This window comes from Palaemon carinicauda, chromosome 29 (genome assembly GCF_036898095.1).
Source record: "Palaemon carinicauda isolate YSFRI2023 chromosome 29, ASM3689809v2, whole genome shotgun sequence".
Classification (NCBI taxonomy): domain Eukaryota; kingdom Metazoa; phylum Arthropoda; class Malacostraca; order Decapoda; family Palaemonidae; genus Palaemon; species Palaemon carinicauda.
Window position 1 is genome coordinate 51,791,593 of NC_090753.1, and position 24,499 is coordinate 51,816,091.

A 24,499-nucleotide genomic window follows, 5' to 3' on the forward strand; every position below is an offset into this window, starting at 1 on the left:
GAACCTTCCGTTGACGTTCGCGAGGTACAACAACAGTCTAAGTTGTTTTGTTTTGACGCGGTGCGTCAACCTCCGCATTCTAGAGTTGTTTTGACTGCTCAGTATAGACAGTCAAAGCAGTCTCGAGTGAACACTGTATGTCCTCACGCACCTGTTGTGGTTGACAGTTCAGTTGTTGTCAGTTCACAGACTGTCAAGCAGTTACATGACGTTGCCTTCTGGTCTGCTACTAATGCACCAGTGCTGTATGTCCTCACACACCTGTTGTGGTTGACAGTTCAGTTGTTGACAGTTCACAGACTGTCAAGCAGTTACATGACGTTGCCTTCTGGTCTGCTACTAATGCACCAGTGAGAGACTCACTGAGATAACCTAGCTTTTATCGGACAAGGTTCCTGTAGATGAGAAAGTGCTGTTCTCCCTCCTACTGATATTCCCTTGAGGACTCTGTCATTTGGAGAGGAGCCTTAAGCTGCTTAGCCTCCTATGGACTTTAATTAAATCATGATGATTTTTTTTAAGGATCTTCGTCCGGATCTCGTAACTGCTGCTCCTCGTTCGCCTAAACGTCAGAACTTACACTAGGCCTAGCTACTTCGAAGCCGTTGTTTTTAAGCTAGTGCTCTCTCGCTCTCCTAGAGAGCGTTACGTTGGCTAGGCGACTGGTTTTTGCACCAGGAGGAGTTTTAGGGATACAGCCTTTGATTTCTCTTCTTTTAAACTGGCTTATGGAGCGAGAGTCTGATAGGACACGAGAGAAGTTCTCGGCTTGGGAGTTCATGCCTCTGCCCAGATAGACTTTTCAATTCTGGTAGACTCGCCCTGGCGCCTAGCCAGGAGACGCTCCAAGTTGTTTACGGGTCAACTTCTCAACTTTTGTCGAGCCTTTGAAGTTTTGCTGTACTATTATGTCACACATAACAAGGCTTTTAGGGATGGTAAATGGTTCCGCCTCAGTCGCTAACCCCGTCTGTTTCCACACCTGCTCCCGTAGACCCTAAATGGGCTTTGCTGCAAGACATGCAGTCCAAGCTTGCGTCCTTGATAGAGGACTTAAATGCGGAGAAGAACCTTCTGGCCAACAACCTTCCAACCGGTTGGTTGTGCGCCCTGTTGACGCTGAGGTAACCTACTCGCGTCTGCCAGTTGAGGTGGTTCCTCCTTCTGGCCAACAACCTTCCAACCGGTCGGTTGTGCGCCCTGTTGACGCTGAGGTAACCTACTCGCGTCTGCCAGTTGAGGTGGTTCCTCCACCGATGCGACCCAGTGTGGGTTGCTAGTCGCACGTTGACGTTAAGCGACGCTCGGAGGTGGTGGTTGACGTTCAGGACGTTCAACAACCAGCAGAGGTGACTTGTTGTGACGCAGTGCGTCAACCTCAGCAACCCGGTAGGGTGTTGACTGCACAACCCAGACAGTCTAGACAGTTTCGGGTTGACGCTGTACTTCCTCGCGCACCCATGGTTGTTGACAGTTCACAGACTGTGCAGCAGTGCCATGATATTGCGTCCGGCTCCGTCACGCATCCACCAGTGCGACCGGATTCAGCGAGTCAGACGTTGCCCTCTCCGTTGCCGTTTCCCCATCAGTTTCGGATGAGGAACCCTCTGATGAGGACGTTGCTGAACAAGACGATCAGCCCCCAGCCCTGCTATCCATCCAGAAGATGCTGAAGAAGGAACGCTGCCCAGTCAGGCTGTGGATGAGTCTGGTAGGGACACTGTCATCCGTGGATCAATTTGTGTCACTAGGAAGACTACTCCTCCGTCCTCTTCTATACCATCTAGCTTTTCACTGGAAAAAGGACAAGACGCTAGAAGCGGTCTCGATCCCGGTTTCCGGAAAGATAAAGTCTTGTCTGACTTGGTGAAAGGACTATATCAACCTTAGAGAGGGTCTTCCCCTGACTGTTCAGACTCCCAACCACGTTCTCTTCTCGGACGCATCGGACGTAGGCTGGGGTGCGACATTAGACGGTAGGGAATGCTCGGGATTATGGAACTCGAGTCAAAGGACAATGCATTTCAACTGCAAGGAGCTACTGGCAGTACGTCTGACCTGGAAAAGCTTCAGGTCTCTCCTTCAAGGCAAAGTGGTGGAGGTGAACTCGGTCAACACCACGGCTTTGGCGTACATCTCCAAGCAAGGAGGGACCTACTCTCTGACATTGTACGAGATCGCAAGGGACCTCCTCACCTGGTCAAAAGGTCTAGACATATCACTAGTAACGAGGTTCATCCAAGGCAACTTGAATGTCATGGCAGATTGTCTCATTCGGAAGGGACAAATAATTCCAACAGAATGGACCCTCCACAAGGATGTATGCAAGAGACTTTGGGCCACCTGGGGCCAGCCAACCATAGATCTCTTCGCAACCTCGATGACCAAGAGGCTCCCAATATTTTGCTCACCAATCCCGGACCCAGCAGCAGTTCATATAGATGCCTTTCTACTAGATTGGTCACATCTAGATCTATATGCATTCCCTCCGTTCAAGATTGTCAACAAGGTACTGCAGAAGTTCGCCTCTCACGAAGGGACAAGGTTGACGCTAGTTGCTTCCCTCTGGCCCGCGAGAGAATGGCTCACCGAGGTACTTCGATGGCTAGTAGACGTTCCCAGAACACTTCCCCTAAGGGTGGACCTTCTACGTCAGCCACGCGTAAAGAAGGTACACCAAGGCCTCCACGCTCTTCGTCTGACTGCCTTCAGACTATCGAAAGACTCTCGAGAGCTAGAGGTTTTTCGAAGGAGGCAGCCAGAGCGATTGCTAGAGCAAGGAGAACATCCACCCTTAGAGTTTACCAATCGAAGTGGGAAATCTTCCGAAACTGGTGCAAGTCAGTATCCGTATCCTCGACCAGTACCTCTGTAACTCAAATAGCTGACTTTCTCTTATATCTGAGGAAAGAACGATCTCTTTCAGCTCCCACTATCAAGGGTTACAGAAGCATGTTGGCATCAGTCTTCCGTCATGGAGGCTTAGATCTTTCCAACAATAAAGATCTACAGGACCTCCTTAAGTCTTTTGAGACCACGAAGGAGCGTCGTTTGGTTACACCTGGTTGGAATTTAGACGTGGAACTAAGATTCTTTATGTCAGACAGGTTCGAACCGCTACAATCAGCCTCCCTGAAAGATCTCACCTTAAAGACACTTTTCCTGATATGCTTAGCCACAGCTAAAAGAGTCAGTGAGATTCATGCCTTCAGCAAGAACATCGGATTCTCATCCGAAACGGCTACATGTTCTACAACTTGGTTTTCTAGCCAAACACGAGCTGCCTTCTCGGCCTTGACCAATATCGTTCGTTATTCCAAACTTATCGTATGGTTGGAAATGAACTAGAAAGAGTCTTATGTCCTGTAAGAGCTCTTAAGTTCTATTTAAAAACCTTTACGAGGCCCGTCTGAAGCTTTATGGTGTTCAGTTAAGAATCCATCTTTGCCTATGTCAAAGAATGCTTTATCCTATTTTATCAGACTGTTAATACGAGAAGCTCATTCCCATCTGAATGAGGAAGACCAAGCTTTGCTGAAGGTAAGGACACACGAAGTTAGAGCTGTCGCAACTTCCGTGGCCTTTAAACAAAATAGATCTCTGCAAAGTATAATCGACGCAACCTATTGGAAAAGCAAATCAGTGTTCGCGTCTTTTTATCTTAAGAACGTCCAGTCTCTTTACGAGAACTGCTACACTCTGGGACCATTCGTAGCAATGAGTACAGTAGTGGGTGAGGGCTCAACCACTACAATTCCCTAATTCCATAACCTTTTTAATCTTTCTCTTGAAATGTTTTATTATTGTTTTTGGGTTGTCCGGAAGGCTAAGAAGCCTTTCGTATCCTACTTGATTTGGCGGGTGGTCAAAGTCATTTCTTGAGAAGCGCCTAGATTAGAGGTTTTAATGAGGTCCTGTTGTATGGGTTGCAACCCTTGATACTTCAGATCCTAGGGGTCGCTCAGCATCCTAAGAGGATCGCGAGGCTCCGTAAGGAAGACGTACTTAAAAAGGCAGAGTAATTGTTCAAGTCGACTTCCTTACCAGGTACTTATTTATTTTATGTTTGTTATTTTGAATAACTGCTAAAATGAAATACAAAATACTTAGCTCATAATAATGTAAACATGTAATGCTGGTCTCTACCCCCCCCCCCCCCTTGGGTGTGAATCAGCTTATATGATCACCGGCTAAGTTTAATATTGAAAAATGTTATTTTTATTAATAAAATAAATTTTTGAATATACTTACCCGGTGATCATATATTAAAGGACCCTCCCTTCCTCCCCAATAGAGACCCAGTGGACCGAGGAGAAAATTGGTTCTTGTTTACTTGGAGTACTAAGTACCTGCTCGACAGATGGCGCTGTTGATGTACACCCCCACCTGCATAGCGATCGCTGGCATATTTTGACCGTAGGTTTTTCTGTCGAGCAACAGAGTTGCAGCTTATATGATCACCGGGTAAGTATATTCAAAAATTTATTTTATTAATAAAAATAACATGTTTAGAACACATAAGTGAGGGACATGCAAAAAGACTGTTGAATAAATCAACCAGCTATGCAAAGGCCTTAAAATCAAAGGTAAATTTACCACAGGAGACATCAACCCCATCTAGCACTGCCAGTAATCCTAAGAAAAGAAATACAACCTCTGATAATAAAGTACTGCATGACAAGGTAATCATATTGCCTTCTGAGGCTCTGCCACAGTGTATTAAAAATGGGTTATTGCCCATTTCTGTACAGCCTTCGTCCCCCATTACCAACAATAGTACTAACCTCTCCCAGGCCATGTCCTTGCCTGATTTGATGGAGATGCCACCTGACACCAAGTTACCAGGTGCACCTGTATTGGGGAAGGTGCAAAAACCTGGTAGCTCAAAACCTACTAATTGGAAAAGAGAGAGACCTCCATCTCTCTCGCCCCCTTCCATAAGAAATATCAAAATCACGACGTCAAATAAATATGATGATTTGTCTGATCTGGAAGTCAATTTAAATAAATCGGAAATTCAAGTGGAGGTCCACCAACCTCCTCAACAATCAGATCAAAAAGACAAAAAGAAAATCATTAATGCTAAACCCAATCTATCAAGACCCTCTTTAATAAAACAACCTAAAAATAGTGTTAGATCAAAAACTGCTAATGGGAAGACTCCATCCAAGGGGTCTACCAAATTATAAACCATAGTTTTTTCCTCCATTTTGCAATGGAATTGTCAGGGTTTAACGGCCAAATATGAAGAACTTAAGCTCCTTATTCATGAGCATTCCCCCATAATTATTTGTCTACAGGAGAGCAAATATGATCATAATACCCCTTGTCCTCGCGAATATATTAGTTATAGGACACCATATGATCACCAAGTGGGGAGTCATGGCGGAAGTCTCATATACATTCGTCGAGATGTTCCCCAAGTTTCTCTGTCTATTCGTACACCTCTGCAGGCAGTGGTTGTACAGATTGACATAGGGCGAAAATATACAATTTGTTCTCTGTACTTGCCTCCAAATGATAACATTTTGTATGATAACTTAGTGGAGGTGATTCAACAACTCCCTCAACCTTTTCTTTTACTTGGAGACTTGAATGGTAGACATCCTTTGTGGGGTGATGTTTTAGCAAACACGAGGGGAAATATCATATCATCATCAATTGTGGAAAATGAAGATGTGGGACTCCTTAATACAGGAGAGCCCACACACTTTCATGTCCAGACAGGTACCTTGTCATGTATTGACCTATCAATCGTAAGCTCTAATTGCCTTCTCGACTTCGATTAGAGAACATTAGATGATTGGCATACTAGTGATCATGCACCAATCATTATAAACACCAACAATGGTCCACCTTTACAGGGATCGCCACGATGGAATCTTGACAAGGCGGACTGGGATAAATTTCGTGAGCTAAGCGAAATTGAGGGGGATGCAGGACAGGTTGAAAATATCGATGATGCCATAGACTTACTGAATGGAACTCTCCATACAGCAGGAGTCAATTCAATTCCCAAAACAACAGGGTTATTCAAACGACGACCAGTCCCGTGGTGGTCTTCAGAACTAACTGCCCTCCACAGAGCCACAAGAAGATCTCTAACACGATTGCGTAGACACAGAACTGATAAGAATTTAATTATGTACAAGAAATGCAGAGCACAGTTCCGTCATGCCATGAAAGAAGCAAGGCGCCAGTCATGGATGTCTTTTGTTTCCTCCATTAACAGTAGAACACCACCATCTTCTGTGTGGAGGAAAGTAAAAAAGATAGCTGGCAAATTCACCCCCAACCCACCACCAGTGTTGAAGGTGAATGGCCAGTATGTAACTGAAGCAAATGATGTTAGCAATGCCCTGGCTAATCATTTTTCAAATGTATCCAGCAAGTGTGAAGGAGCCCCTGGTCACCAGTATAGGAGAACTAAAGAAAAGAAAATTTTAAATTTTGCAACAAGAAGGGAAGAGTCGTATAATTCTCCTTTCACTGACAGAGAATTTGATTCCGCACTTGCTCATTGCAATGATACAGCCCCTGGACCCGATGGAATTCCATATGCAATTATTAAACATGTACATTTTAATACAAAGCTATTTATTTTAAGTATTATTAATAGAATATGGCATGATCATAGTTACCCAAGTGTTTGGGAACTAGCCATTATTTTAGCCTTTTTAAAACCCGGTAAAGACAAGTTTTTAGCAGCAAACTATCGTCCTATTGCATTGACATCTTGTTTATGTAAAATCATGGAGAAGATGGTCAATGCAAGGTTGATGTGGTACCTTGAAAAGAAAGGTATTTTATCACCGATTCAATGTGGATTCAGAAAAATGCACTCAACGACTGATGTGTTGATACGACTTGAGTCTTCTATTTGTGAAGCCTTTGCTTCCAAATAGCACCATGTTACAGTATTTTTTGACCTTGAAAAGGCATATGATACCACATGGAGATATGGTATACTTAAAACTATTCATGAAATCGGATTGAGAGGAGAGCTGCCACTATTTATTCAGGCATTTATTTCACATAGAGTTTTTCAAGTGAGAGTTGGGGAAGCTCTATCAGAGAGTAAGTGCCAGGAAGAAGGAGTTCCTCAGGGTAGTGTGCTGAGTGTAACCCTTTTTGCACTAGCAATTAATGGGATATCCTCAGCAATTCCCCAGGATGTTCTCTCAACATTATTTGTGGATGATCTCTCCATATCATTTGCTGGAGCCAGAATGGCAATGGTTGAGAAAAAACTACAGCTCTCGATTGACAAAATTATCCAGTGGGCCGATATGAATGGATTTAAGTTCTCGACAAGTAAAAATACTATCATACATTTCTGTCGTATCCAGGGAGCACATCCAGACCCGGATATATACATTAAAGGTCAACGGATCCCATGTGTATCGGAAACCAAATTTTTAGGTTTGATATTTGATTGTAGACTTATATGGGTTTCTCACCTAAAAGCGCTAAAAGTTAAATGTGTTGAAGCTCTGAATATTTTAAAAGTATTGTCCCATACATCATGGGGGGCAGACCGCAATACTATTTTAAAATTATACAAGGCCTTGATTTTTTCCAAAATTAGTTATGGTTGTGAAATATACTCTTCAGCCACCCCAAGCCAGTTGAAAATATTAGATTCAATACATCATGCAGGTATTAGATTGTCCACGGGAGCATTTAGAACATCACCTATCCCAAGTCTCCTTGTTGATGCTGGAGAGTTACCTCTAGACCTTTACCAGATGTCTTCTATTTTTCGGTATTGGTTTAGATTGCAAAGACTCCCTAATTCTTTAGCCTTCCAGACTGAAAGCCTTGTGTGGCACCCAACATACTTTGAGATGCACCCAAAATCTCCTCAACCCTATGACTTTCGGGTGAAACAATTATTAAACAGCCTGGATATGATTAGATGTAAAATACTTCCATTCAAGGTATCATCAATGCCTCCATGGAAATTACCAGAGATATCTTTTTGTAAATATTTTATAGGAGATGAGAAGAATATGTTGTGCTATGGAGCACTCTCGCCGTTGTCCTGGGCCTAGAGCCGGGAAATCGTGTGGGGCTTTCTTGTCCAAGCCCGATGTGGATCCTCATTCGCTGTGTACCTCGTGTAGGGGTAAAGCCTGTTCGCCGTCAGACACGTGTCCCGAATGTGCCGATTGGAGCGAGGTCCAATGGGTGAGATTCGGCACGAAGAAGAAGAAGGCTTCGAAGCGTTCTCCTAGGAAGACTAGCTTGTCTTCCCCTGCGACGTCGGCAGGAGAGGGGTCAGGTAGAGTTCATTCTTCTTCCCCTACCCAGAGTAGGGGACGAGGTAAGTCCGTGAAGTGTAAGAAGTTGGTGCCTCTTTCCCAAGGGAGTGATGTTGTGGGGGAGTCTTCTTTGTCCAGGGCAGATCAGACGCCTGTAAGTGAGTGTAGTACGGGTCCGAGGGATGTGGCTCTCTCACGTAGGGGTCGCGTCTTGACGGAGGATCCCATGTGGTCTAATAATGTTCCATTTTCGTCACCAGATTATTGGGTAGAGGCCTAAGGAGCGTCAGCTACGGAAGGTGCCGTCTGCAGAGAAGAGTCCCCGCAAGAGGATCCGCTGGCTTGTACCAAGGACGCCGTTGAGGTCCCCACTGGACATGGAGGGGCGCCTAAGCGAGGCCTTCCCCTTCATGGCTCGTTCATCGGCGTGGTTACCGGCAAAGCCATCAGTTCCGGAGAATTTCCTGCTGCCATCTACGTCAGGAGTACGGCGTAGCCCCAAGAAGCCACCGTCCGGTACAAGGTCGCGGTACGGAGGCGAGTCAGACTCGTCGGGGCGCGACTCGTCGGGCTCTTCAAGCGAGGAACGTCGGAAGCGCCACAGGAGGAAGAGAGATCGGTCTGTGAGGAGAAACTCCCCTTCGCGGTCTCCCACAGGATCTTGGGACAAGAGGAGTCCCCGTTCCCCTCCAAGCAAAAGCAGGAGACCAAGCTCTCCGCAAGGGACATTGGTATTCGCCCCAAGCAATAAGCTGAAGGGCCTTTCTAAGTCCTCAAGTTTGATACCTGAGCGGCCGGGAGACAGTCCTCCTAGAAGGGCCTCCAAGAGCCTCGCCAGGGAGTCAGCCGATGAGCGGAGGGCCTCGTCTTGTAGGCCTAAGTCCCGTCCTAGAGACACTCGATCCGCCCAGCGGAAGTAGTCGTCGCCTAGGATGGGCAGCTTCGACAGGTCTCCCCATCGAGATGATAGACGGAGACGAGCACCTCCGTCGAACTATTTCACGGAAAATCCTGTTTCGTCGTCAATACCTGAGAGGGCAGGAGACAGTCCTCCTAGAAGGGCCTCCAAGAGCCTCGCCAGGGAGTCTGCCGATGAGCGGGGGGCCTCGTCTTGTAGGCCTAAGTCCCGTCCTAGAGCCACTCAAGCCGCCCAGCGGAGGGAGTCGTCGCCTAGGATGGGTAGCCTCGACAGGTCTCCCCATCAAGATGATAGACGGGGACGAGCACCTCCGTCGAACTATTTCACGGAAGAGCCCGTCCCGTCGACAACGGCCTCGAGGAAGAAGGAAACGTCGGACGTCGAGGATAGAAGGAGCCGAGGGTCCCGTCAATACGAAGGTGCCCGTGACCATGCCTCTCCCCAACGCAGGACGGAGGAAGTGGATGGCGAGACGACGTCTGGGACGGAGGACTCCGCGTATAGGAGGGTACTCTCATTGATTAGAGGATACAATAGCCTGGTGGAACCCGTCCCACAGGAGGAGGAGGCGGCGTGGACTTCGGGCTTGAACAAGTTCCTAGACGCCCCCGCCCAGAAGAAGTCCTCTCTATCCCTCCCTAAGGCCAGGAACGTGGGAATAGGGAGAACCCACATAGACAGGGTTATAGCCCGTAATAGCGATTCCAGCAGAGGCTATAGCGCGGCGAAACTCCTGCAGGGACTTAAGTCCCAAACTAAATACTACACATTGGAAGGTAGACCAAACGGGGCATGCAAGACAGAGGAAACCCTGGACATCCTTTGCCAGGGCTTCTCAGAGGGCGACTTCAGCGTCCACCTTCTTCTCCCAGTCCGAGTCCGTGATGATGGAGGAGATGTCTAAGGACTTAGTTAATGTGGCATCGTGGTTGGATTGGTGGGCTACCACCTTAGTGGGCACCCAGATCCCAATAGACTCTATGGAGCCGGCCAAACGTGAGGCTCTGAACGAGTTGTGGGGGTCAGGTACCCGCGCCCTAAAGTTCCTAACTTTTCAGTCCTTAGCTCTCTCCGCGAACTGGGTACTGCAGAGAAGAGACGCCCTGGTCAAGAACCTGCCTATGAAAATCCCCGACAGGGAGGCGAAAGCCTTAAAGAATAGCTCCGTGTGGGGAGAGCATCTTATTCCCACGAAGAAGGCGGAGGAGGTTGCAGATAAGTTGGCCAAGAAGAGGAGAGAACACCCCGTTCTTGAGCCACAGGCTGCGTGACGCCCTGTCTTCAGGAGACCTGTGACGGAAGCTTCCACGACTGCGTGTTCCGTCCCGACACAAGGAAGGCGAGAACCTTCGTCTGGACAATGGCCTCACTCAACAAATCCCCCCCCCCCCCCCCCGTAGGGGACCTTCTTCGACGCCCCCAACTTACAGGAGTGCATACTCCTCCTCCTGGAGAGGCCGAGCAGGCCGAATCTCACGTAGGAGATAAAGTGGGAGGACCCCCTCCCCTGCCCAAGCCTCAGGTATGGGGATGCCTCAGTCTCTCATGGCAAGCATGGAAGTTCCACGGAGCAGATCCGTGGACAGTAACAGTAGTGAAGGAGGGCTACAGGATTCCCTTTTTGGAAGATCCACCTCCGCTGATTCATGCGAGTCGGGCGGACTGGTTAGTTCCCAAGGACCCGGCGAAAAAAGCAGCGCTGGACGTGGAAGTCGTGACGATGTTGCAGAAAGGAGCCTTGAAAACAGTAAAGTTACCAGGTCCAGGGTTCTACAGCTGCCTGTTCCTGGTGCAAAAAGAGACAGGACGGTGGAGGCCAGTGATAGACCTGTCAGATCTCAACAAATTTATGTGCAAGATCACGTTCAAAATGGACACCCCAAGAACGGTCATGGCGTCGTTGAGGGAGGGAGACTTTATGATTTCTTTAGACCTCAAGGACGCCTATTTCCAGGTCCCTATTCACCCAACAAGCAGGAAGTTTCTCCGGGTGAAGTGGGGTGCCCAGGTTTTACAATTCAAGGCCCTGTGCTTCAGTCTTTCCACAGCTCCCCAGGTATTCTCACGAGGGTGTTTACGACAGTCTCCGTATGGGCCCACGTACGGGGCATTCGACTCATCAGATACTTGGACGACTGGCTACTCCTTTTGTCCTCAAAGGAAGACTTGAAACAGCAGGGCGAAGATCTCCTGCAATTGTGCAAAAACCTGGGCATCACAGTCAACTTGGAGAAATATCAGTTGACCCCAACCAACAGGATGACTTACCTGGGAATAGTCCTGGATTCGTTACAGGTCAAGGCCTTCCCATCTGTAGACAGGCTGAACAACCTGGACCGAGTTCTCCGTCCCTTCGTTCTAGGACATCCCAGAAGAGCGAAGGATTAGCAGAGGTTGGTAGGACATCTGGTGTCCTTAGAGAAGCTAGTTCCTCACGGGAGACAGAACCTGAGGAGGGTCCAATGGAACTTAAAGGAACATTGGAACCAGAAAAGTTCCCTGGACATAGTGGTGCCTGTCCTACAAGAGGCCAGACAAGCCTTAGAGTGGTGGCAGGATCGGTCACACACCCTAAAAGGGATGCCACTGTCTGCCCAACCTCCAGAAATCCTTCTGTTTACGGACGCATCGAAGGAAGGGTTGGGAGCGCATCTCCGGGAAAAGACAGCGAAGGGGACTTGGACAGAAAGGGAGAAGTTCCTACACATCAATGTCCTGGAGATGAGAGCAGTCCAGGAAGCATGCAGACACTTCGAGGAAGACTTGAAAGGGAATTCTGTGGCCCTGATGTCAGACAATGCAACCGTGGTAGCATACGTAAAGGAGGAGGGGGGACTGAGATCAAAAGAGCTGTGCGAACTGGCCCTTCAGATCCTGAAATGGGCGGAGAAGGAGGAAATCAACCTGACAGCAAGGTTCATTCCGGGGAAGAAGAATGTCCTAGCAGACGGCCTCAGCAGGTCGGGACAAGTAGTAGCGACGGAGTGGTCCCTGCACCCGCAAGTGGCAAGCTACATCATTCAGATGTGGGGGTCCCCGGTAATGGATCTGTTTGCAACAAGGTTGAACGCACAACTCCTCGTATTCTGTTCTCCTGTCCCAGACCCGAAGGCAGCAATGGAAGACGCCCTTCAACACAGATGGGACGGCCTAGACGTGTACGCTTTTCCCCCCTTCTCCCTAATAAGACAAGTCCTCAACAGGGTGAGGGCAGCAACCAACCTAAAGATGACTTTGGTAGCGCCTTGGTGGCCGGAGAGAGAGTGGTTCGCAGACCTAAGGAGTCTCGCCACTCTCCCGCCCTGGCCTCTTCCCGACAAACCAGACCTATTGAGACAACCACATTTTCAGAGGTTTCACGGAAACCCACAAGCCCTTCGTCTTCACGCCTGGAGGTTGTCCAGCACCTCCTGAAGAGACAAGGGTACTCCAGCAAGACAGCTAGGAGGATGTCCCTTTACCTGAGAAAATCGTCCACGGCCGTCTACCAATCCAAGTGGACGTTGTTCGTTAAGTGGTGCAAGGACAAGAAGATAAAGCCCTTAGAAGCATCCGTGCCCATTATAGCGGATTTCATGGTCCATCTCAGGGATAAGTTGGCCATGTCAGTCCCAGCGATTAAGGGAGTTCGGGCAGCATTGGGTCAAGTTTTTCTCCTGAAAGGCATAGATCTGGGCTCCTCCAGACATATTTCTATGCTCATCAAGGCTTTCGAGCAATCATGCCCCCCTTCTGCCCCTAGAATCCCGAGTTGGGACCTGGCGAGGGCTCTGGTTATGCTCCGGAAACCACCATTCGAACCTTTAAAAGACATTGTAGACAAGAATCTCACGTTCAAGGGAGTCTTCTTGTTAGCGTTAGCCTCAGCTAAGAGGGTGCGCGAGCTACATGGATTGTCGTATGACGTGGAGCACTCTAGAGGATGGAAGGAGATAACCTTTAAGTTTGTCCCCTCCTTCGTCACCAAGACTCAGAACCCATCGGTTTGGGATCCGAGGTTTGAGAGCTTTACTATCCCAGCAATCCCAAATGAAGGAATCCAGGAAGACTTAAAATTGTGCCCCGTCAGGGTGATTAGGAAGTATCTTAAAAGAACGGCTAACCTCTGCCCGTCTATTAAGAACCTCTTCGTTTCCTGGGGTAAAACGAAAAAGAATATCTCAAAGAATACAGTTTCGTTTTGGCTCAGGCAAGTAATTATGCAAGCCTACTCAAAGGAGGGAAACCCAAGGCTCACGATGTCAGAGGCATGAGCACCTCTCTAGCCTTAGAGAACATGTCGGTAGCTCAGGTTCTTCGAGCAGGAACTTGGTCCAACCACTCGACCTTTACCGCTCATTACCTCAAGGAATGTACGTGGAAATCCCTGGATGGGTTTTCGATCGGGCGTGTCATCTCAGCCCTTCATCCGGTTTGACGGCTCAATCGCGAACCATAAATGATCTAGACACAAGTGGCTTATTTTTCGTTTTCGCCTTATTCCCACTTTTCTCGTACTATCAGTCGTCCTTAGGACTATTGCTCATTACACAAGTCTCAAGATTTGCCAATATACATCAAGCACAACAAGGAATATTCGGAAGGGTAATTGTTATATCACACTTAATGAGTCCCTTGTGTAGTTTATCCTACTGTCCATCGGGGTCTAGGTGTAGGGGGCACTCCCACCTCCTAAAGTGTAAGTCTCCTAAGAAAGTGTTTCGAGGTAAGTCTCTGTGTCGGAACAAATCACAAATTTTTAGTAATTTGTATTTTTCCTAACATACTTACCGAGAAACACTTTCGAGTTATGGCCCCCCCATCCGTCGCCCAGTGCCTCACTGATCTTGAGTATTGTTCCTTACTTAAAACTTACTGATGGGATAAGGCTAAACAATACGCGACATACTCCGGGCATTGCCCTCGGGTCACGTTCTCTCCCGCAAGCAGGTCACTATAGAGAATGGGAGTAGGGTAAACTACACAAAACTCTGGTCGTTTGAGAGGAGATACCAGTAACTCCTAAGAAAGTGTTTCTCGGTAAGTATGTTAGGAAAAATACAAATTACTAAAAATTTGTGATTTTTAACAAGGTATTGTTAAATTTATAAATGCCTTTTAAATTGCACACAGTTAACTTGATCCTGGAACCTTTGAGAAAATATGAACATCGGCCATTTAGACAATAAAAGGACAAGCAATGTTGATTACAAATGGTTACCTATTCAGTACTTTTCTGTCAGGGATACAGTTTATTGTTTATTGCAAAATATATTTGAATTTTGGCAAAGTTAAAACTTAAGGGGTCATTGCAGGTTGACTTCAAACAAGGGGCACAGCAATGCTAGTAGTGTATTAAGAAATTTAGTATACCATTTCTTGCTGTATTATAATCTACTGTCCCGTCTCTAACAATTTCTCTTTCTGTTTACATTGGGGAAAGTCCTGTTTTGTGTAAAGAAGAAAAAGTGATTGTGAAATCAGGTCAAGTGGCTTGGGTAAAAAAAAAGTTACTTGGAGGAACAGAATAAATGACATTTCAATATTGTAAATTGTGGTGGTTACCTATAACCCAGTTTTTACACACTCCTCTATTGTATCAATTTGAGCAATGAGGTTGGATGCTAGGATGTTCCATGCCTTAGATTTTGTAAATTTTCTACTTTGACATTTTTTTGCAACTTTTTATCCATCAACAGTGTCTTCATGCCAGGGAAATATCAACAAAAGCAATTTCTATAATGAGGCAAATGCAGGAGAAGTACCTATCAAAAAGGAGAGATTTCCTAGTTATTAGAAGATTTTTAATGAATATTTGTATTACAAGATTTTAAATGAATATTTGTAATACAAGATTTTAAATGAATATTTGATAGAATACTAAGAAAAATAATCAAATGGTCATTATCACTGCATAGCCATAAGAGTTCACAATCAGTCATTCTAGAGTAAAGGCAGTGGCAGGTGTTTTAAAAAAAAGTTTTAGACAAAATTTGGTTTTATTTTTTTCTTAGTAATGAGGGAAGCTACTTTAAGCAGATGACATTATTAACACTGGGCTGTAAGACAAAAAGCAAGCAAGGACACTCTAAAGAAGTAGCTGTTGTAGCATGAATGAGATGAGAATAAAGACTTATGGTGTGTGTTTAAAACTTTTGTTACTTCATTCAGCATAAACTAGGGCACAGGCAAGGAAGAGTTGAAAATTAAAAAAACCTGCTACTTGAGCACATTATGATTCTGGACTGAAATATTCTAAGAAGATTGTATCATGAATTAGGGATTGGTAGATAGATGGGGTTTCCCAAACCAGAAAAACTGACTGGTAACTCAAAAATCCAGATGGCTCAGACACGTGAGGGAAAGTTTTGTGGAACAGTTGGTTGAAAGAGTAATAAATATGGAAGTAAAAAGACGAAGACCTGTAAGAAGGTTCTGGAGATCATAAGCTTAAAAAGAATTCAAATAAAGAATAAGACAAAATGAGTGGAGAAAACTCATAAATTTAAAGGCTGATGTAAAAGTATTTATAGAAAAGATGGTGATAACTAATTCTTAGATTAAATTCTGAAGAATCTTGATGACTTTTTCACATTTGTTAATTACTGTTCTGTTGCAGAGAGTTATTCTAACATATGGTTCTCTCTACAGGCCTTGAAAAACTCCTGTCATGTCAACAACCTCATTGATTCTTTAACTAGAAACGGTTTATGAACGTGGGTCTTCACAAAATGGCAGACCTGACTATAATCCACGAACAAAGGAATCCTGCAGATGTCTGGTTAAAGGGCATTTTGACTTCAAGAGGTGGAGACGACTTCAATCCTGAGGAAGTTAAAAATCATCTTGACAGCTTCGCTTTTGAAGATGACCTTGCTGAAAAGGACCTCCCAAATGCTATGGAATTTGTAAGTGTCGAGTGTAACATGCTCTTTGATTCGGATTTTAACATCAATAACGATACCAGATTGGGAGAGAGAAGTGTTCGTAAAAAAAAACATAAAAGCAAAAAAAATAGATATGGTAAGTCGTCCAAGAAAAATGCAGTGTTTCCGCTTCTGTATCCTCTTCCGTTGATATCAGAACTCTTTCGGTACAGAAATGTTGATGTGTACAAAAGGTCAAATAAAGATGGACCTTTTATCAAAATTTTCCCTTCAGAGTCCATAAACGAAAAAGGTAATTGTGATCTCGAGGAGACAACAATCATTGACGATTGTGAGGAAAGCGTTAATGTTAAAAGGGTAAAGGACATGGAATGTGATATTTGTGGAAGACAGCTCCTGCCCCAAGATTTAGAGGCACACTTGCAGCAAGAACATATGGAAGGTATCTTTTTTAAATGCGAAGTCTGCAAGAAGAAATTCACGGAAAAGAAGTACCTGATTGCCCATCGAATATTGCACGTAAATGTGGTCGGAAGACCTTACCCTTGTTCGCTATGCCACGAGAGGTTTACTAACAAAACGGCTCTGAAGAACCACTCCCAGAGTCATCATACCTTTAACAAGGATGTGCATAGTGAATTTTCTAATCTAGCTTTGCAGACATATGATAAGGAACAGACTGCAGGCAATAAAAAAGAATTCCAGTGTCAGCATTGTGAGAAGTCCTTCACTTATAAAGTACAGTGCACCAGTCACGAAAAGCTCCACTCAGGCAATATTATCGTGAAATGTGATGATTGTGACGATACTTTTAATGTAAAACAGATGGTTAATCATCAGCGTAAGCACTCCAAGGGTAAACCATACCAGTGTGACAAGTGTGGAGCAGCGTTTCGAGCTCGTTCATCTTTGTGGTCACATAAAAAGTCGCACTTTGGACATAAGCCTCGGGAATGCCCTGACTGTGGATCCATGTTCTGGAAAAGTTCGGCACTGAAAAAGCACAAGAAAACTCATCATGAATAAGCACTGTAGATTAGTTAGCACTGCCTCATGAGTTACTTGTAGGTAGACTGTACAAAGAAAACGTTATGGTGTATATGCAATATACTGTACTTAGAGACTAGAGATGCAGATAGAGACTTCTCAATAAATGTGGCATTTTTTGGTTAAAGAGTAGGATTTGTTCCTATGGGTAATACAAACCTTTCACCATTAATATACGTATAACTTTAGTGAAGCTGGAACAACGGTTAAGCTTTTTAATGAGGTAAACACAGCTGGCTGTCTGGTGGGTGGTAGGCACGACCCACTCAAAAGGCAGCACTGCCTCCATTTTTACTTCAGCCACAGCAGTGTACTGACATACTGTCCTCTTATCCTACTTTTGCCTAATTTATGCATTTTGCTTTCTCTTTCCTGATTGTCTGTATGTTTACTTGTTCCCAGATGATGTTGGCTCCATAGGCAGACGTGGCTTTGCCCTGCCAAGCGCAGTCAAGGATGTGGTTGATACACGAGTAAAACTGACGTGGACCCTCATCATCTTTGTAGCTTCTGCAGGAGGTATGATTGCTTGCAGGCATCTCCCTGTCCCAAGTGTAGAGAGTGGCCTCCTGTGCAGTGGGCAAGGATCCCGAAGAAAAATAAAGAAAGTCGGGGATTCATCGTCAGCAAATTTGGCAAGTCCCAAGCTGATGCCACAGAAACTCTCGACCCTCTTCATTCCTATGGAAAACCTGCTGTGCTCTCCTCTTCTTCCTCCGAGGCCAGTCTGGCAGAGGTAAGAAGAGGAAGGGAGTTATCCCCTTCACCTTAGCAAGTTCTTTGAGGGAAACAGTAGTATTTCCTTTGACAGTTATATTCTCTCCTCTAGCAAAGATAATACTTCCCTGCCTCTATCGCAAACCACTCATTCCATTGTGACTGCTGTAAACAACTCCCGCAAGGATCGGGACCTTGCTTTGCTGTAACCTGCTCCGGGGATTGATGTAGAAACTCCTTTAGGTTCTAGCAGTTTTCTTTAACTGGTGTTACATCTGCCGCTGTGTCACGTGACCTTATGGTAGTAGCGGCTTGAGACAAAAATATGGGAAACGAGGATAATGACGGATTTTACTCTTTCTTTTCAAACAGATCGTATATTTAAACAAAAAGTAATTCAAAAGATTATTGAGCACATAACTAAATCAGTTACGGTAGCGCGGAATTTCACTGAAAATGTTAAAGTCACAATTTACCAAGTTGAATTCAAAATGAAAATCTTCTAAAGTGCTCTTTATTAATACCTTAAAGTTACAAAGTTCTAGGGTCTTGTAGCGGAAAGCGACACATCATGGTTTTAGAAAGTTACTGAATAATGTACATTATGAAAATGAGTTGATATCAATAAGACCAGCATCGGCCTCTAGCGGCGGGACGGTACTAGCGATCTCCAAGACATCTGGGCCATGCTTCCTCCTTATGTTTGGCACGAACCTGGTTGGGTACCATAGGCATACACTTAGGTTAAGGGAGTGGTGGCTGTCCCAAATTCCAACGGTTCTTTGTTGGTGCGGTCGCGCTGCATCCTCTCCATCTCCAGCCCTGTGCGAAAAAGATTTGACTCGGCAATATGACAGATCAGCAAAAAATGAGTGCCAAGCGCTAAGCAGATTGAGCCATTCAGAGCATCGAGGTCATAAAGCAACAGTTTTTTGTCTGTATTTGTATTTTTTATTTGTTTTCTTTAGTTAATCTAACTTTACTTCTTATCCTGTGACAGCTGTTCAACCTGCAGAGGAGAACATGTGGGGGACATTGTGTCCTTGACTGCTGCTAACTAGGAGTTTCTTTTGCCTACAGCTGAGAGTGCACCTACAGCAAAGAAATCCTAAACTTCAGTGATGGAGAAGCACTTGCACTCATTTTCACCCACCTTTTCACTTGTTCCTGCTCCTTCTTCCTTGCCTGCCTACCCTTCAGAGGAGCTGCCTGCCTTAACTTTAAAAGGCAAGAGAGAAAAAAGCAGCTCAACCTCAGAACAACAATATCCAACTTTTTCCTTTACAGAGAATCGACCTGGTACTGTATCCGATCCAGTTAGAGGATATTCCAAAGGGAAGGACAAAGTCTCTATAATTCTAGTTGAGTTACTCCGTCTTGTGAGAGGTAAGAAGTCTCAGTGCAGGGAAGTCGCGTTTACCCCAAATTTGGACTTGCTGCGGCGGAGACTGAAAACCCTGAGATAGAATACACCTTTTCAAGGTCTTGTCCTTTATTGGGGAGTTAAGCGACCATGGAGAGGCTTCCACAGAACCTATCAGAGGCAGGATATTGACTGATCAACTCCCCTGAAGGGTCAAGGCCTGCCCTTGAGTTTTCATGGTCGGTTCTTACACGGAATGCCTTGGTCAGGATAAACTTAACAGGGCTTCGGGCCTAAGAATTCAACAGGTTTTGTAGCTACTCCACTTTTGCAGTAAATATATGCACCAGAAGAAGTAGTGCCATTGACTTTCCCAATAGAGCCAGCAACAGTAGTGCTGACGACAGGCACCATTGCGGACAACTCAAGTATGATGGTACCTCAATCTTGGTCTCTGAGACTACAGCCATGGAAGCTGCAGCTATGTCCAGCCTGCAAGCTACAAGCTTGATCAATCACTGGTTGAGAGCAGTAACGTATTTTGTTTTGTCTCAGGAGACAAAGAAGTACACTGACTTTGTTCTTTTGGGAGTAAAGGCAGTAATCTACCTAGCACATCAGTCGGAGAACCAGTCGGAAAACTAGGTCCTAAAGAGTGGAGATATGGTCGCAGGCTTGTTTTCCCATCAGGTAGGACAGGATGGATATAGATATCTCCCTCTACAACACAGCTGTCCAACGATGCTCTTCTCACAGAAGGACGTCAAGTTCACTGTTGACAAGTGGAGGAAGGGGAATCATGACTGATCCTTAGAGCAGTGACCTTCAAGGAACACATCCCCACCAAATCAACTGCTGTGGCACTTCTTTATCTGAACCCAGCAAGTCCGGGCTGAAGAAACTGATGGCAAAGTCAAGGTCACAATCTGTGGCTCCAGAAAGTGTGGGTGCCATGTTTCTCCCGTCACTCCCAACCCGGTCGCACCAAGTAGGGAGATAGAGGTAGGAGGGAAGGAAGGGTCATTAAAATTTGTGATCTCCTCAAGCTGCCATGAATTGTGGGAGGCCTGTTAAGTCATTTGACAACGAATTGGGTATGGGCAATTGTACAGGATGGATACTGCCTACCTTTCACCAACCATTGTCTTCCTCTCACTTGCTCTCCTATGACATTCCTGATGTTTTCTCTGGAATTGCCAAAAGCTCTAGTCCTTGTATCAGATGTGGAAGCAGTGATTGAGAAGTACGCTTTAGAAGTCATCTAAGATGGGTCTCATGGTTTTTACTAGTCGACTGTTCCTGTTGGAGAAGTCTCGCTACTGTGATCAAATTTTTTCAACAAACTCAGTTCAAGATCAAGACAAGCAAACACAGTTTGTGCAGCCATCAGGAAGGACGACTTCATACTTTCTATTAATTTCAAGGACATGTATTTCCTAATAACAATCCATCAGTCAGTCAGAAAATACCACCACTTAATCTGCAAGGAATTCATGTACCAGTTCAAGGTCCTGTGCTTCAAAATTTTTGCCCCTCCCCAAGTGTTCTCTTGAGTGTTCATGCCAGTCTCAGCTTGGGCCCTCTCTAAAGGGATTTTCTACCTGTAATATCTTGATAATTATTTGATCCTGTTGTCCTCGAGGAGACAGTGCTCCAGGATCGAAACAAACTTCTTGCTTTTTGTCATGATCTAGGGATGGTGTTCAATTGGCAGAAGTTCAGTCACGCGCCTGAGAAAGGGACTTAGTATCTAGGAACGTCGATTGACGGGGAGACAGTGAAAGGCTTTCCATTGGGCAATCTCATCAACAGAATCAGAGAGGTAGTGTAACTATTCCTGATTGTTCAACAACTTCAAAATCAGCAGTGGCAATGCCTTTTGGGACACCCTTGTCACTGGTGAAGCTCGTACCTCAACCAAAGATCGCTTCAACGGTATCTGAAGTGACATAGGTCTGCAGTCACCAATTCCCCACACCTAGTGCCAGTGGAAAAAGAAGTGAAAGACAACATACGGTGGTGGCTAGACGTCAAGAACCTTGCCTGTGGAGTCCCACGCAACTCTTCCCTCTGTAGATGCTGCTCTTCAAAGGTGCATCCTAAAGAGGGATGGGGCAGAGTGCACATCTGAGGAGCCAGAGTTCCTCGGGTATTGTCTGAAGACGAACGAATCCTGTACACGTTTACATCAATTTGTTGTAAGTGCAAGCAGGGCTCTTAGCACTGTAGACTTTCCAACACAGTTTGATGGGGGCACTCGGCCTTATTGATTAGCGACAACAGAACTGTAGTCACCTACGTTGACAGGCAAGGAGAAACCATGCCTCGGTCCCTATGAGAGTCGGCAAAGCAGGCACATACGTGGGCACTCAACAACACACTGGAGCTGTCTGCTAGGTACATTCTAGGTATGAGAAATGTGCTAGCAGATTCACTCAGCTGTCAGGGACAGGTAATAGGTGTGTGATGGGAAGGCTTCTTCTGCTTTGGGTTTCCTCAAAGATCAATTTTTCTGCTATCAGCTGAAAAAGAAATATTCAATGTTCTGTTCTCTTATTCCAGAGCCGACAGTAGCGACATAGGATACCTTTCAACATCCCTTGGGTTATTTAGACATGTACGTCTTTTTTCCTTTCGTCTGATACATTACGTAATCAACAGACTTCAAATATCAGGCCTACTCTTGTGGTTCCTAAATTTTCATAAGGCAAATAGTTTCCAGATATGCTGATGCTCCTTGTTAACGTAATGGTAGAACTACGCGAATGACCCAATCTCCTCTGTCGGCTCCATATGCAGAGGTACCACAATTCAGTGGCTTCCTTGTCACTTCACGGGTGGAGACTATCCAGCATCTCCTTTAGAGCGAAAGGCTTTTCACAAGATACTTAACAGGAGGCATCTGGATATCTGCATATATCCTTTACAGCTGTCTAACAAGGAAAGTGGACTCTCTGTGATTGATGTAATAGACAGAATTTTTCACCGGTCATAGCCTCGCTGCAATTGATTTCTAGTTTCCTTGTTTACTTTCTCTAGGAAAAGCTCTTCACAGTCTTTAGTGAAAAGTCACCGAGCCTGGAGTCAGGTATTCAGACTGATGGACTATGGACCCTTCCTGTGAGAGTTGTCCATGCTTATCATAAGAAGTTTCGAGCAGTTTTGACCTCACAGAGAACTAAAATCCCTAGCTTGGCATATTATGAGAGTTCTTGGCTCTTTTAAGCTTTGGCTGTTTGAATCTTTAATGAGAGCATCAGATATGGATCTGACACATAACTCTCTCTTCCTTCTAGCCGTAGTCTTGACAAAAAGAGCTGGCAAAATACATGGCATTTTTTATGCCATCTGTCATTTTGAGGGATGGCAGAAGGTCTTGGTAACCTCCGTTCCAGAATCTGTGGTGAAGACCCAAAACCCTGCTGTTCACGACCCCAGGTTCGAGCCCTTTTCCGTTACCTCTCTCCAAGGCATGACATGCTTCTCTAGCCTGTGTTGCTCCTCAGCACTGGTAGGGTGAAAAAGCTGATCTCCAAGAATACACTTTAGCTTTATGATGCTGACAAGCATGTGTATGCCACTTTAAGTTCTCCAGGAGAACCTATAAGCGGACCATTAAAAGCGCTAGCTCATGGTTTCAGCTCCATCCTAGCCTTCAAGAATAATCTCTCCATGGTGCAAGTGCTGAACGCATGAATCTGGAATCGCCAGACAACTTTCACCGCCCATTACGTACAGGAGTATGCCCACAAGATCCTGGATACCTTTACCCTTGGACCTTGGGTAGCTGTTCACCAGATTTTGCAGCTAGCCTGAAGGCGGGTTTACACGGTCGAACGGTTCATCGAACACGGTTTTACAGACAAGTGTTTGAAATAATGTTCGAACATGGGTTTGGGGTATTTGGTTGTCGAATAGGTTTGTCAAACGGTTCCAAGAAAGTCTGTCCTCGCCTGACTTTTATGGGCGGGACCTCCTTGTCTACAAACCTTATGCATTTGTGGCTGACTCCACTTCTTCAAGCCGTTTGACAAGCAGGTTCGACGAACCGTTCAACCGTGTAAACCCCGCTCAACTCCCTCACGGGACAAGAAGCATCTCGTCTTAGCAATCGCAACTTAAATCCAAGAATGAAAGATAAGAATTTCTGGTCAATTTTCCTTTCTTTCCCTCTCTTTGGGTACAGCAGCTGATCCGTTGTGAAGCTGCACCATACATTCGATGCAGATAATCTACTTAACATAGTACCTTTTCTTTACAATGAGCTTTGTATTGAAATATCTCCCCCCATCCTTTGGTTCTAGGGGAAAGATGGATAGAATGTATGCTCAACCATTTCTCATACATTCGGGCACTTGTATCTTTAGGGACATAGATTCTTAACCGACCATCTACCAGACCGTGGCAAAGACCTATCCTTACACCTACATCATCTTTGTTCTCAGGTATTTAGAAGGTTGACAGGAGTCATGACTTTCATTCCTAGACAGGACCAAAATACATTGACACTTCTGAGGTCAGTAAACCAACCAGTTTGGTTATAAAGATTTCGGGCTGCCAAAGTATGAGTTTCTTATTAAAGGTCAAATGTTTGTACTTTGTTTAGGAACAAATTAAAAAAAAATTCAATTGGTATTGAATACCAATATTGAAATTTTTTTTTTTCTTTTTTTTTTTTTCTTTTTTTTTTTTTTTTTGTGATTCTTTCCCAGCCATACAAACCTGAGACTTTCAAGTTGAACTGCCCACCTCAACCACCCTGCAAGTACTAGGTAGAAGAGCAAAAGAAAGGTAGCACTGTTTTGTTGGGTTGGCGTGGCCCACCCGCCTCCTAACAGCCAGCTGTGTTTAACCCATTAAAAGCTTAACGGTCATACCAGCTTTGCAGAAGTTATGCTTCTGTTATAGGTTGATGCTTTGTATATTTAGGAAAAATACAATTGGATTAGAAAATTAGTGATATGTGATTATTGCAGATTTTAAAAAAAATATTTCATGTCCGAAACTCGCTGTAAAAGATGTAAATATTCATAGACCATTTTAAACATAAAACTTCCTCTTTATTGTAAAGTATTGATCACACATTAAATTTCTTTTTTATGGTAAAATATTGTTCACACTAAAAAAAGAACCGATGGTGACTAAATTAGTCTGCATCAATTTTTAGTTTGAAATTCTGGTGCCGCTGTATTATTGTGTTGCCCCATATTTAACGATCCTCTACTGATATCTTCCTTGTTTATTATGTTTGTAAGAATGACATCATCAACAGTGTGTGATCAAAGCTTCTAATAGTTCTAGGTAATTTACTGATTTTAAAACA

At 44.9% G+C, this 24,499-nt stretch overlaps 2 protein-coding genes across 2 annotated transcripts in view; both read left to right on the forward strand.

Moving 5' to 3' along the window:
* LOC137622189 (zinc finger imprinted 3-like) overlaps window positions 1-23,816 on the forward strand; it is a 77,707-nt gene extending 53,891 nt beyond the window's left edge. Inside the window, exon 3 of the mRNA XM_068352630.1 lies at window positions 15,814-23,816. Coding sequence (XP_068208731.1) covers window positions 15,873-17,075 — 1,203 coding nt within the window. The 5' untranslated portion in view covers window positions 15,814-15,872 and the 3' untranslated portion in view covers window positions 17,076-23,816. The remainder of the gene's footprint in view (window positions 1-15,813) is intronic.
* Window positions 11,274-13,436, forward strand: LOC137622574 (uncharacterized). The gene has a single exon (XM_068353180.1). The coding sequence runs from the start codon at window positions 11,274-11,276 to the stop codon at window positions 13,434-13,436; it is 2,163 nt and encodes a 720-aa protein (XP_068209281.1).
* Window positions 23,817-24,499: the final 683 nt, after the last annotated feature.

Coding starts and splice junctions, on each gene's coding strand:
- LOC137622574 (XM_068353180.1), top strand. CDS start 11,274: ATGGGCCCACGTACGGGGCATTCGACTCATCAGATACTTGGACGACTG.